At 38.1% G+C, this 13,882-nt stretch overlaps 1 protein-coding gene across 5 annotated transcripts in view; it reads left to right on the top strand.

Annotated features, from left to right (window-relative positions):
- The window catches only part of POU6F2 (POU class 6 homeobox 2), a 298,117-nt gene that overhangs the window by 198,372 nt on the left and 85,863 nt on the right, over nucleotides 1-13,882 (top strand). For all 5 annotated transcript variants that reach the window (XM_015855018.3, XM_032442548.2, XM_015855019.3 and 2 more), the window contains exon 5: nucleotides 10,194-10,525. In XM_015855018.3, the coding sequence (XP_015710504.2) occupies nucleotides 10,194-10,525 (332 nt within the window). The remainder of the gene's footprint in view (nucleotides 1-10,193; nucleotides 10,526-13,882) is intronic.

Raw genomic sequence — 13,882 nt, 5'->3', positions numbered from 1 at the left:
AGGGGGGATTCGAACCCAGGGCCTCCGGTGTTGCAATGCGGCATTCCTACCACTTGTGCCACCAGTACATTTTCTGTATCTTTAGAGAAATTTCTGCAAAACTTTATTGTAATCCTAAAAATAATAACATTAACAGTAAGTGTATTTGATGTTTATAATTGTCTTTGTGCATTAGTAAGCATTATCTTTTATTTACATTAATATCTTTCTAAATTTATTTAAAAGAGCAAGGAACTCAGAGGTGGCAAACAATGAGTACAATGCTCTGTAACATCACTCAGGTAAGCATATGCAGCTGATGGCATGTACACCCTTGTTTAAAATGACATTCCATTACCCTGAATATCAAAGCTGAGGCAAATAATGCCTTATGAAGACTAAGTTTAGCTAAGTTTAGCTTCACGTGAGACTTTTTTTAGAATTATTTATTGAGAACCAAATTCCACTTTTCTTCCATTCTGTGGACTCAAAAAGTAAGAATTTCAATTGATAGGGCTAATGAGTAATTACTTAGTTCATTAGAGGGACAACAGAGTAATGTTTTAACTGAGTATGTGGACACAAACTGAGTGACTTTTTGTTAGATTTTTGCTCAATTGTACAAAAACCTTCAGTATTTGTTCCCTTTCTAGAACTGGTATACAGGTGAGTAAATGCACTATTTAAGTGAGAGTTCTTTTGTTAATTGTTGTTTATCCCTTTTGAATTAAAAGCAATTAACTTGTAAAATGCAGTTTATTAAGTAAAGATTTAGTCATTCAAAGGCCTGCTATTCACTTTCTTCAGTGTACTAAAATGTCTGAAATATCCAACATCATCTGGGCTCCTGGTGTGCTTTAGAAACTGTTGAAGTGCATCATGCAGTGAGTGGCAGAACATTGCAACTGTTTGCTGGACTCTCCAGCCCTCCTGTTCAGTTATGAGTGGAGCTTCATCCTAACATAAAAGTGTCACTGATTTCATAGCCAGTGAGTGAAGAACAACCATAAAATCTTCACCCTAAATCCCCCATCCCAATTTTCTACCAATGAAAAGTTGATCTATGCGAATAACTGAGTTGTTTCCTTCAGTGTGGAGCAGGAAATGTAGGTAGGCAGAATCACATGAGAACTCAGAGAGCAGCTAATTTGCTGTTGCTTTGAGGAGGTGCTCAGCAGAGTCAGGATCAGAACCTGAAACTGCAGCATGTTTGGCTGATGAGCCATGGGGGCTGGAGAGAAATCTGGTATGCAGCCTCTCTCATTTTACTGCAAATTAACAGTCCGGCCATCTGTAGCAGACAACCAGAAGCAGAATCCAGAACCACTGGTCATCTACTGTCTAAAATTGTTTTTAATCTTCCTGCAAGTAAAATAAATAGACTGGGAGAGACATAGTAGATTGCTTAAATTGACCTGTAGTTAGTTCAAAGCTTACAAAAAGGAAACAGCTACTTGTCTTGTGGCCTGTTTTGAAAGACACACAAGTAAATAAAGCCATTCTTAACTATGTGTGAAAAATAATAAAAATCATGAAAGATTCTTAAGAACAGTAAAATAGAAATTCTGTGAACCAACAGCAGGAAGGCATAACACACATTGTTTAGTGGCACATGACTTCGGGAATGGCTTGTGGCGTGACTGATTACCAAATCAGTTTGATTCCCAGCTCTTTTACAATTTCTCTTGCGGAATAAGTTGCTTAGTCTCTCTGTGCATTGGTCCCTTATCTGAAAAAAGAACACCTCCGTCTTCTGCTCACATACTGAGGTTACAGCACCTGGCACAGCAACTCCTCACTTACCCCGTGACCTGTGCTCAAGATTGCTTTTTCACCACAGTTATTAAGTAACATCTTGTGTCATTTAAAGTACGTTTTTAACTCAGTTTATATTTTTCAGTGACTGATGAAGTGTACCGTGCTCAACATGGTACTGTGCATGTGTTCCCACTGATTGGGAGTGGCTTTCACTCCCTCAAAGTTCAGTAGGGACTGAGAGCATTGTAGCCCTTTCAAGATCTTTGTCCCATTCCGCACTTTTTTCGCCTTGTTGACTCCACTTTTAATTTTTCCAAAGACAGGGGAAGTTCTGGGCTATAATGAGTACCACGGGGCCATTGTTAATAAAGTTAAAGCCTCCAGTCACTGCTCCAGATGAGTATTGGCACAGCCCCACAGCAAGGCAGGATACATTTTTTTTTCTTGGTTCTCAAACTTGAATTTGGTCATTTTATTGATTGTAAAGGAAGGGACTAGTCTAAGCTGCATTTTCTCCTTTTCTCCTGAAAATGTACACGTTGCTCTTTTCTGAGTCAGCCCATGGCCTTTTCTCACTGCCATTCAGGAGTTTTCATACTGGGTACAGAATTTGCAGCTGCCTGAAGAATTGAATTGCTTATACAAAATTGAGTTGTATCGGTATCCCTGCCTTCAGATTGGACAGAAGGTGGAAAATGATAGAAAGACAGATATAGTAAGAGCCTGACAGATGAAAGAACCTGTCATACTAAGCCACGTGATGGACACAGGACCCTCTGCTCCAGATGAGGTTAAGGGGAAGTGATATTGTCCTTGTCAGGATACTGTCCTTACAGGATACTTCCACCTGCTCAGCATCAAGGCTTGCCTTTTAAACCACAAACACTTTGATTCACTATTTGGTTGTGTTGCTTAAAAACACAAAACAAAACAACACAAACAAGCAAACAAAAGCTTCATGCACAGAACTCTCAGTGTGTTCCGCTTACAGTAACTTCAGTTTTAGTTAAGGAAACATGGCTCACTCTACAGACTCTTTGAATATTCTTCTAATGATTTCTGATCTTCAAAGCACCTGAGCTGCATCTATACCTGGATAAATATTTGTCAGAAGAGTCACTTGCCATAAACAATTATAGAACAAGCACTTGCAGATCTATTACCAGAAGGAATGCAAAATCATCCTTTGAAGGCATCAGGCCTTCAACAAGTTCCACTTGACAAGACAGTGCCCTCGAGCCCCAAAACAGCTTGCCAACATGAATGGCAGGTACCCAATGGACTAGGGATTCTGAAGTGCAGGACGAAATTCTGCTCAGTCTCTTCCTGGGGCCATATGTCACTGCACTGCTTTCACTACAAGCATTGTTGGCCAAGGCACATCAACCACCTGATCTGCTTAAGTGCCATGGAATGTACAGTTCCCACCAATGTTAAAACACTCTAATCAGACAAGAAAAAAGAAAAGAAGAAGATGCAATTCCTGTTATCAAAGGTTGTACAAGCACAGAGTGCCCAGCAAGCTTTGTATTTTCAGTATGAGTCATGGTCATTGCTTTCTGAGTCAGCATTGTTGTTTTCAACTTAATTTATTTTTGACATTCATCTTTTCCTGTCACAGACCTCTGGTTGTGAAATCTTATATTGAACTGTACTGGCCTTTAGATGATAATTTTTCCCTCTGTCAGTTAGTTTCCTTCAAAGGAGTTCTACACATATTTGTATGTGCCTCCAGTTGCGCAGTGGTTAAGAACGCCACTTTGCAACACCAGAGGCCCGGGGTTCAAATCCCCCCTATGGCGCAAGTGGTAGAAGTGCCGCTCTGCTACACAGAGGCTCGAATCCTGGGGGCTGGACTCAATGATCTCTAAGGTCCCTTCCAACCCGCACGAGACTGTGATACTGTGATTTCCTCAAGAAATGGGAAGTTATCTTTCATTCTGGTCTATGGGAACATTCCTGTGTGTCCAGTATGGTCTGGAGATCTAACCTGTAGGAATAATGTAACACTCAGTTTCCATCTATACACTATTATGTTAGGCAATATGGGGCAAGTCCTGCTCCCTGTAGGTAAAAAACTGTTTTTATTTGGCATAAGAACTTGATGCTAGGACTCCTGCTCTTTGAGTTACGGGTGCTATGTTTTTGCTAATAATAATAAAATAAAATAAAATAAAAGTGGGAGATTTCCATATCTAGATATTACTTGAATAACTTTGGCATTCAGACACTTATGTTACCCTCAGACAGTGCTATGGTGGGTTTTTAATTGTCCATTTTTATATGAAAGTCCCAGGAAGATTCTCTGATTGGTCTCCTGTGTCTTGATGATACTCTGATTCCAGTTAGTGTTTCAGCCATCTGTACAATATGGGGCCCAAGGTCCCATTTGAGCTGAGGAAGCAAATGGCTTATTAAAGTCTAATTTCTCCAGCTTATTCTTGCCTTTGGGCATTTTAAATAGGTTAAGACAATTTTTACAGCACACTCAGGGAACTTTACTCACAAAGTATTGTCATAAACTAGAGGAATTGCTCCTAGATTATCTCAAAATGGGAATTATTCCAAATATTCTTGCCCTGATGCTTAGTCAAGATCCCTACCTAGAACAAAAGCTCATTCTTCTTCAGATTTTAGGGGACTGTACATTTTAAAGTTTGGTGGAGGAAAATAAATAAATAAATAAATAAATGCCAGATTTATTTAATGCACTGAATCATTTTTCAGGGAAGTTCCAGTATTCATCAAAATGTGGAGACATCACACCTGATAAATTATGATGCTTTGCTTCTTAATGCTTCCTTTTTATTGCTTATATTCTTTAAAGTGAATTTAGTGCTTGTGAGGGATACTGGATATGAGAAGAGTAGAGAGTAAAGCCCTCTGTTTATCTGCAGAATTGGTTCAGAAGAACATTGCCAGTGCATAATACCGTATGGGTTCTGCATTTGTAATGCTGAGGAATCACATTTAGGAAAGAGAAGATGTTGTGGTCTCCTTACTCTTTCCATCCTCAGTCTCTCAGCTCAAAATGCAAATAAAGCTATCAATTGGTGCCACCATAGTCTTAATGATCTTCCTAATAGGTATTTGGAGTTCATCTATTTGTTAGCTTGACTGTGTGGCAGACTGTTTACAGTGCAGGCTTTCTGTGTGTATCTGTGTGAGAATACATCTTCTATAATTCTGATATATCTAATACATCTTCTATAAGTTAGAAAACACTCAAAAGCGCTGTTAAAGTGCAGTGACTTTTGTTCCTTGTATTGACCTAGACTAGATTTGAACCAGTGATTCAGAAATAATGTGCTCTGTATATCCCATTACTAATCTCTTCAGTCACGAATCCAACTTTTCCTTTTTTTTTTTCTTTTTTCTTTTTCTATTCCACAAAGAAGATGCTAAATTGTTTAAAACAACTCATATTTTGCACTTAAAAGAATGTTCAAACATATGCAGAAACCACATTGGTCATTTGGCTAACCTACCCCTTATTACTCGAGAGGGAGAGAGTATAGACACAGACTTGCACTAGGCTGTTCAGCATGTGTAGTCTTCAGAAATCTGTTTCAAAGAAAGGCACATTCCTCATTAGAAGAGAAACAATAGGGTGGAAAAGAAAAGCAGGCCATGTCAGTTCAAACACAAGCCCAGATTCTTAAGTTAGTTACATTGTTTAGTTTGAGGCAATGCAAATCCGTTCTCCATTGCTGGGAAAGTGGAAAAAGCATTAGGCTCTTGAAATTGCAAGAGTCAAATTCTGTGCTCAGTCAAATTGGAGAAGTTTTAATGTATGTTTTTCTCCTTTTTAGTCCATTGTGCATTAAATCAAGGCACTGAAGAACATCTATGCAATTATGTAAATAGGAAGATAGAGGATAGAGTAACACAATCCTTTGTAGGCTAAAATTGCTTCATATTCTTCCTATCCCCTCTTCTTCTTTACACAAAAACAAACACAAAGCATTAATAAAATAAATCAGACATTATGTGAAGTTTATCCACAAGAGCAGATTCTAGATACAAATTGAATCTCTGGGCATTAATTTGATATTCTGGCAAGCACTGTCAGGGTCTTTAGAATCTCAGTTTATATTATGAATGAGATGTGAAAAAAGCGTTATAATTTTTACACTGATTTCATTATGTAAACATTTGTGGGCTTACTTGTATTCCTTCCTTTTTTTCTGAAATGTGATTGAATGTTAAAATGCATTTTTTTAATTTAAAATATAACCAGAGCCATTGCCATGCTTATACAATAATACATTAGCCAGAGGCAGCAGGCAGTTAATACTACTTTCAGTGAATATAACCAGGATTGGGATTTGAAGGCAGAGCCTTTTCAGGTTTTCTACTAAGCAAATTATTCAATCGTTATCCCTGTCATGGATCAGAATGTTTCACAAAGTGACACTGCTGCTTTGAGTACAGTTGCATTAGAGTTGACTTCTTCCCATTGCACCATTCTGCTTGACAGATGTTTGTTTTAGCTTCACCGTAGTTTCCTGTGTAGTTAATAAACAGAGGAAAAGAAGATATAAGATCACAGAAAGAACATATTTTGTGCAAATTTCATAAATGCAAAGCAGCACTGTACTTATTCGATTCTCAAAAGGAACTCAAGGAATGTGCTCTGTGGACCATAATGATCTCTAAGTCCTTAAAGTGGTCTAAGGTCCATGACAAGTACTGAAGCAGGTGACCCTGGAGATCAGAAATTTTGTTTTTAGTGACTCTTGACCATCCATTTCTACATCATACCTTCATATCTCTTACTTTAATATAAACACTTTGATATTCTTGTTAAGCATAATCTGCTTAAAGTAGGATCATAAAATGTAGGATGATCCCTTTGGGAAGCCTGCTGTGGCACTGCAGAAATTAAAACCAAGAAATTACAGTAAAATTTAAGTTTGAAAACCACTCATGTCCTCATAAGAAGTTTTTCTTAGCAGCTTGTCGGACATTTATTATAGATACAACATGTACTTTTGTTAAAGAAAGATGTACTATCACTCAGCTTTTGTGGATATATTTATATACATATATATATATTTTTGGTAGCTTGTATGCATTATTAGTTAATTATCTCCTTTTTAAAGTTATTCATTTTATGTTACTTTTTAGCCATAGGAAAGACTGCTTATTCTGTTTTTTGGGTTTTTTTTCTGTATTTTTTTTCTTTTTTTTTTTTTTTAATCTTGAATACAATTCTGAAAAGAAGTGTGCACTCGTCACTTAAAGATGTCAAAGTTTTACCCAGCTGTTAGCCAGTAAATCATAAAAAGATTCCTGAGTGGTAGGTAGGCAGTGTATGTTATCTTTTATACATGCAGACATAGCACTGTTGTACCACCTGAAATTCCATCAGTCTGTAAGCTCTGCAGAAGTGACAAATGCTAGACAGGTATACGATTTATAATGGATGAGGTATGCAAGCAAGCTCTGGGAGCTGGATTGGATTTGATTACAAACAATAATGTGACACAACCTCTGCAGTGGATGGTATATACATTGTGAGAGGCAGTGCAATCAGGCAGTACGAACACTGGAGTGAAGGCAGGATCCAGAGCCCTAAAATCCCTCTTACAGTGCACTTACTGTGTGCCTTTAGGAAACCCTTTGTCTGATATAACAGTTCTTCCAGTTCCCTTTCTGATTGTTTAGCTACAGCATGCTAAATAATTGTGCCTCGCAAAGCCACTTCAATGCATGTCTTCAAAGAGGCTTTCTAAAGGAATTATATGAAAACAGAAGAATTTATTTGAATAATTTTATGCAGTTGCTGGAAATGATCTGGAAAATTTCTCCATGAAGTAACTTTTTTTCTCCATCACCACAATTTTCCTCAAGGGACCATCTTCCACACCAGCACAAAAAGTGAATAGTAGAGACACTGATATTCCTTCAGTGGCCAACAGTAAAGTATACAGCAATACTGAATCCAAAGTTTTTCTACCCCCAGATAAGGAATGAAGAAAATCTCCACACTGAGTCATCATCTGTGAGTTCTGGACGTGCCAAACTTGACATTTTCATCTTTATACCCTCTTAATTCATTGGATGTGTGTGAGTGATTGTATCTGCTCAAATTTTAATGCACAGAAGTATGCTGGCAATGGCTGTTCAGCACCAGTTAAATTGTGTAAAAGTTCAGTAGGACCTGAACATGTAAAGGTTTGGATAAGAAAGGGGTGTTGAGGTGGTTTTTTCTCTTTTTCTTCCATCTGGATTATGTGCCCTGTTATATGGGCTGGCAGAAGAAAGAACACGAAGATCAAAATTTACATTAAACAGAGTACTGACCTTGTCAAGAATGATGATTCTTCAAGGATTTAATTTTAAAGAAAACAGTTCAACAGCTGACCAAAGCACAACTTGTTAGTGAAACCAAATCCTACTGTTAGCATAACCATTCTGTCAAGTAAATGCCATTATGTATAAGCATTATGTATAAGCAATTATATGTATAAGCAATTTCTTTCTTAGGCAGATTCATACACTCAGTAAAACAACATTTCACAAAGTGTGGGTTTTTGTCCAGTGCTAATCATATATAGACCATTATGTCTGTGTCTATGCTCTAGACTCCACAGCTTCTCACTTGAAAGGCAACTAATAGCCCTGCTTAGAAATATTGAAATGAATGAATTCTGAAAAAAAAATTGTATGCTCGGTGGGAAACATCAGTAATATTATTTATTATTACTTTTCTGATTCCTTTGAGGCATATGCAAATATATAACAGAATAAAGTTATATTTTTTGGTAACCACTTCATTTGATTTAATTTTTCAAGCTACTTCATTTCTTTTATATTTTGGGCTCCTTGCATGTCACCATTTTACCAGATCCAGGGAGTTATTCTTTTACCATTAGCATTGTATCAACAGATATTTTTTGTATACTCTAAGTTCAATCATATGATCTTTGGTAGAAATTTAGCGCAGTCCTGTTTTTGCTGATTTATGTTATCAAAATACAGTGATCCCTCCATCTTCTCTTCATGTTATGCTAGATTGATACTTTTAGCATCACTTTAATAGCCATATTTTCCAAATTCTAGGTGAAAAACATACCTTGAGAAGGAAGATATGTTCTGTATTCCAAAAATATCTCTATAGATGTCTTCCTCTGCACCTTGAATTCTTTTTCCTGTCCCTTACTACATAACTCAATGCACTATGCGATGTAGGGTATTCTTTCAAATCCATTTTTCCAAGCCATGGCCTATAAGAGTGCTATATAGTAGAAGAGGGTTTGAGGACTATTGCAGCACAGAAAGATAAATAAATAAATTACTATATCTTAATTTTCTATGAAGAAGACTTATTCTTCCCAGTAGCGCACATTTGATATAAAATGACCTTTTGTTCCTTTCTGTGAGCCACATAAATTATAAACTACACCACTCATTGCATTAATTTCTCAATGGAAGCAGTAGGAACATGTTGTATTTGAAGTCTTCTTTCCTGGTGTCAATGATTTGTCCAGACAGGTAAGCCACCACAGGTGAGGAGGTAGCCTTCACAAGTTAAAGAGCTGGTTCTAATCGATTTTTTTTCTCATGGGAATTGGGGTTCTTCTTCCATCTCTGTGTACATATCTACAGATGGAATTGGTGAAGAGCATTCTATATCATCCTAGGTGCTTCGTGGTATGGTTAATATTTGTCTATGCAATTGCTTTCTGGTATACACACCTCCTTTCTTTGTTCTCATATGCCTTAAGATCATACTTTTACTTGCCACCCCTTTGACTTTAGGGCCTTTGGTTCTGAATTCTGCTGGAGGAATTAATGGAGTCTATGCTTTCTCCAGGTTGATTTATTTTGCATGGGCTATCATGTGTGTTTTTAAGTTAATGGTCACCAGGGTCACAACAGCTGTAATTTCAGAGACATGCATTTTATTGAATATTTTTTCTACCTATGTATTTTACCAAAAAATTAACTGTAGAATGTTTTATTTTTTTATTCCTTTTGCATATAGATGTTAAAGAGCTCTTTACAGAGCACTTTTTATTTTACAGCTATGACTTTATCCTGCTCTGTGTAATAGCACCAGTTCATGTTATGAGTGCTTGCCACAATATGTACAGTGATGTCCTCAGACTCTTCTTTGGTCAGGAAGAGTTCCCACTGGCTTCAGTTGTAACATTGTCTGAGCTAAGACTGCCACTCAACTTGGAGGCCTTCACAGTGTACAGAGCTGTAGCCCCACTGGAGGTTAGCTTTCATTGTCTCCACAGAAGCCCATCTCAGCACAGAACCACGGCATTTATTGATGGGAATGTATTCATTGATTTGTTGCCACAACCTGAAGTCTGAGGCCAGCTGACCTTAGTGGGCAGCTTGCTCCACAGTATAATATAGAACCAGAACTTAATCCAGGATGTCTTTAACATGATAGGTAATGCTGAAACCTACATAACTCCTCTTTCTTCAATTCACAGCTACCTCATCCCTGAACTCACAGCTTCAACAGCTTCAGCATCTTCAGCAGCTCCAACATCAACAGCAGCAGCAGCAGCAGCAAGGGCAGCAGCAGCAGCAGCAAAGCCAGCAGCAGCAGCAACAGACTCAACAGACACAGACTCCACAGCCACCTCAGCAGACCCAGCAGCCACAGCCACAGCCATCAGCGCCTCCACAGCAGAACCAAACACAGCCCCAGAGCCAGAGTCAGCAGCCTTCAGTCCCACAGTCCTCCAGTTCCCCTCAGAAACCAAGCCAGTCACCAGGACATGGCCTTCCATCTCCTCTTACTTCACCAAATCCCTTGCAGGTAAGGCGTTGAGTACAAATCTCTAGTGATTTATTAAAAGGAAGTGCATACTCCCTTTTCAGGGGGAAATCAAATGGACTTCTGACCATACAAAATAAATTCTACCTCATAGTAGTTAATCTTTTTAGTCAAGCAGCTTAGAACAAGACCAAAAGGTAAGTCAGAAAAGCATAATTAATGACGGTCCTAGCTTGCTTCTTTCTGAAGAGTAAACGTCTTTTGTTCTTAAAGCCCAAATCACAAAACCCATAGAAAACTATCGTGTGGCTTTTTTCCATAGACCTTTTCAAACAGCATTTTCCCAGCAGTCACACCACATGATAACTTATTAGAGCACAAAGTTAACTGCTCATTAGCAGGGGATCCTGATGGTCCCCAAAAGAAATAGAACTTCCACTAGTGTATGTGTGCAAGAGATGGATGGGTGGAATACAGTTCCTCTTGAATCCAGTCCTAAAGCTTGTCCTGTTAAGGATCAAATACTTCTTTTAAGAGGCATGGCATAGACTCCAGAGATCAGAATGACAGAATTAATACCAGTACTTAGAGCTCACTCTACCAACGTGAATGTTTTCTAATAGACCACGTCAACAGCAACGGCACTCAAACTGATACTGGGCTCTTCCCATCTTAGAACTCCTGTACAGAAATAGGAGAACTATAAAACAATTGTCTGAATTTCTTCCACTTAGGTCTTCTCACACAATATGCTTCATGCAGTATTCATGTTCTGCAGGAACATCTTTGACTATGCTAGCAAGTGTGATTCTGAATAAATACCAGGGTGATCTTAAAAGTGACCACTGCCTCTTTTGTTGGGTATTGAAACTGCACTGAGAAGCAAGCTAGTAATATTGAGCAAACTCTGTCCACTTTATTCTCTAAATTCTGAGACCCCATTTCAAAAGTTTTATTCACACGGCCGGCTTCTGCCATTTGCTACAGAAATTAAACTGCATTAGCTTAATAATTACAAAATCCTTTTTGAAGCAATTAAGAGAACTGGTGTGCAATAAGCTGTGTGTGCCATATGGCCAGTTAAAGTTGCATTAGCCCAAGTTGCAACTAATTGCATCAAATCTGATTTTTTAATGGTTTAGATAACAGACTTAAAATTCCATGGTAAATGTGTCCTTGATTCCTGAGTGTAGTATAATGTTTCTAGTGTTTCTCTTTTAAATTGTCTTAAAGGCTTCTTAGACACCACTTAATGCCCAGTCTGTCATGCTAGTTACTGCTTTGGGATCCTTTAGTATGCAAATTATCAAAATATAGAGACAGGTGCTACTGTTACATTTCAGTGTTTTGGTGAAGCTTTAGTGTATGCATACTAATTACAAATTCTGTATGTTGCTAAAACTGCCTACTGAACTCTTTTACTTCAGAACTTAATGATGTACATTCCGTTTTCCAGACAGAACAGAAATTAGCTCACAGAATAGAAAATAGCTTAAAGAAATTAGGGTTCAAAAAGTAGGGAAGAGGATGATCTCAGTGAATATATAACATGAAATCTGAACCTGGAGTCTTAGCTCTTGTACATTCTCTGGTCCCAATTTAAATCTCTTTTGATTGTCAGTATTTGTAATCTCACCTGTAATCTCCAGGTACAGATCAAGAGGAGCAGTTTCTAGGCCCTGGAGTGTGTCCAAAAAGTTCAATGAAGATGATGAAGGTTCTGGAGCACAAGTCTTATGAGGAGTGACTGAGGGAACTGAGATTGTTTACTCTAGAGAAGAGGAGGCCCAGGGGAGACCTCATTGCTCTCTACAGCTACCTGAAGGGAGGTTGCAGTGAGGCGGGGGTTGGCTTTTTCCAACCAGGTGACAGTGATAGGATGAGAGGGAATGGCCTCAAGTAGTGCCAGAGGAAGTTCATGTTGGAAATTAGGAAAAAAAATCTTCTCAAAAAGAGTGGTAATGCTTTGGAATGGGCTGCCCAGGGAGTCACTGTCCCTGGAAGTTGTCAAGAAGAGGGTAGATGTGGCACTGAGAGACATAGTTAGTGGCCTGGTGGTGGTGGTTTGATTATTGGACTGATGATCTTGGAGGTCTTTTCCAGCCTCAGTTATTCTGTGGTTCTATGTCTCCACTATTGGCTCTGTAGGGTCATATCTCACAGATGTACATTAAAAGTAAGTAAAATCAACAGTTCCTTTCGTAGGAATTGGAGGTGCCAGTGTCAATGTATTTATGGAGTTACCTTGGCAAATAACTCTCTTTAGCAATCATATCCTCATAACTACCCTTCTGAGGATGTTCTGTGTGTGGCAGACTAGACAGCAGTGGAAGATGGGATCCAAGTATTCTAAGGTGGTTTTAGTTCAAAAAACTTTATGAAAAATGCTGAAGTGAGAGGTCTGTGCCTCCCACTAGGCTGAGTTCAGCCAGTACTGCTAAGCCAGCCACATGACTGGAATACTTTCTGAGCAACAGCGAAGGAACTATAACCCAGTCAGCTCTGGTGCAGCTTTAAAGAATAATAATAATAAAGAAACTGAGAGGGGAGGGGTGATGTTTAAGTTATTTCCTCTCTGATACTTGATATAAATAGTGGCTGTAAATACCCAAATTTGTTCACCTATATGTGTATGCTATGTATGGACACCCAGAAGAGAAACCTAGACTTAGTGCTTCAGGACTAGTCATAAGAATGTATGTAACAGCCATTGATTTGGGTTCTAGCCAGTTCTACAGCAAGTGTAATGCTCCTCAGGTTTTCCTAAGATACTTCATTAAGAAATATTTAAGAACTTGAACATGCTGTGTCACATTACTGAGAACACTGAAACTCATTAATATGCAAACAAGTAATACTCAGATATGACTCCAGAAGAGCAGTTCTTGCATTTTATATATGGTTTAAGAATGTGGTTGGATATTTTCTGCAACGAAGCAATACTGAGATCTCCTCCATGAAATTTGACATTTCATTCTAAATCCTGCAGAGAAAAGCAGTTTTAACTTCATAGGTTTAGCTTGAAGACTGGATCTGAAATTGTTTTTAATTGTATTTGCATAAAGCAAAAAAGGAGAGAGCAACAGTTCATATATCCAGTTCATAACAGCTGCTTAGAATGTGGATTATTTTTAATGTCTAATGCTTTATCTTCAAAATAGGCCAAGAACTAAACTCAGAGATACTATGGCCTCTAAGGTAATGATTTTTATGAAGCAGAATGAAATGGGTTTTGTCTGAAGAATATTAAGGGAATAAAGATCAACTAAGTTAAAGTTTGCTAGCTTAAATTTCATTTCTGAATTCTTGATTTTTTCATGTGGGCTTTATCCTCTTACATTATTCAGGATCTGTCTGAGAGATATTAGTTTAGAACAATGCAACCTCAAAAAAAATGTC

This window comes from Coturnix japonica, chromosome 2, assembly GCF_054131305.1.
Source record: "Coturnix japonica strain WE chromosome 2, WE-NBRP24, whole genome shotgun sequence".
Lineage (NCBI taxonomy): Eukaryota > Metazoa > Chordata > Aves > Galliformes > Phasianidae > Coturnix > Coturnix japonica.
This window is presented reverse-complemented; position numbering and strand designations above follow the sequence as displayed.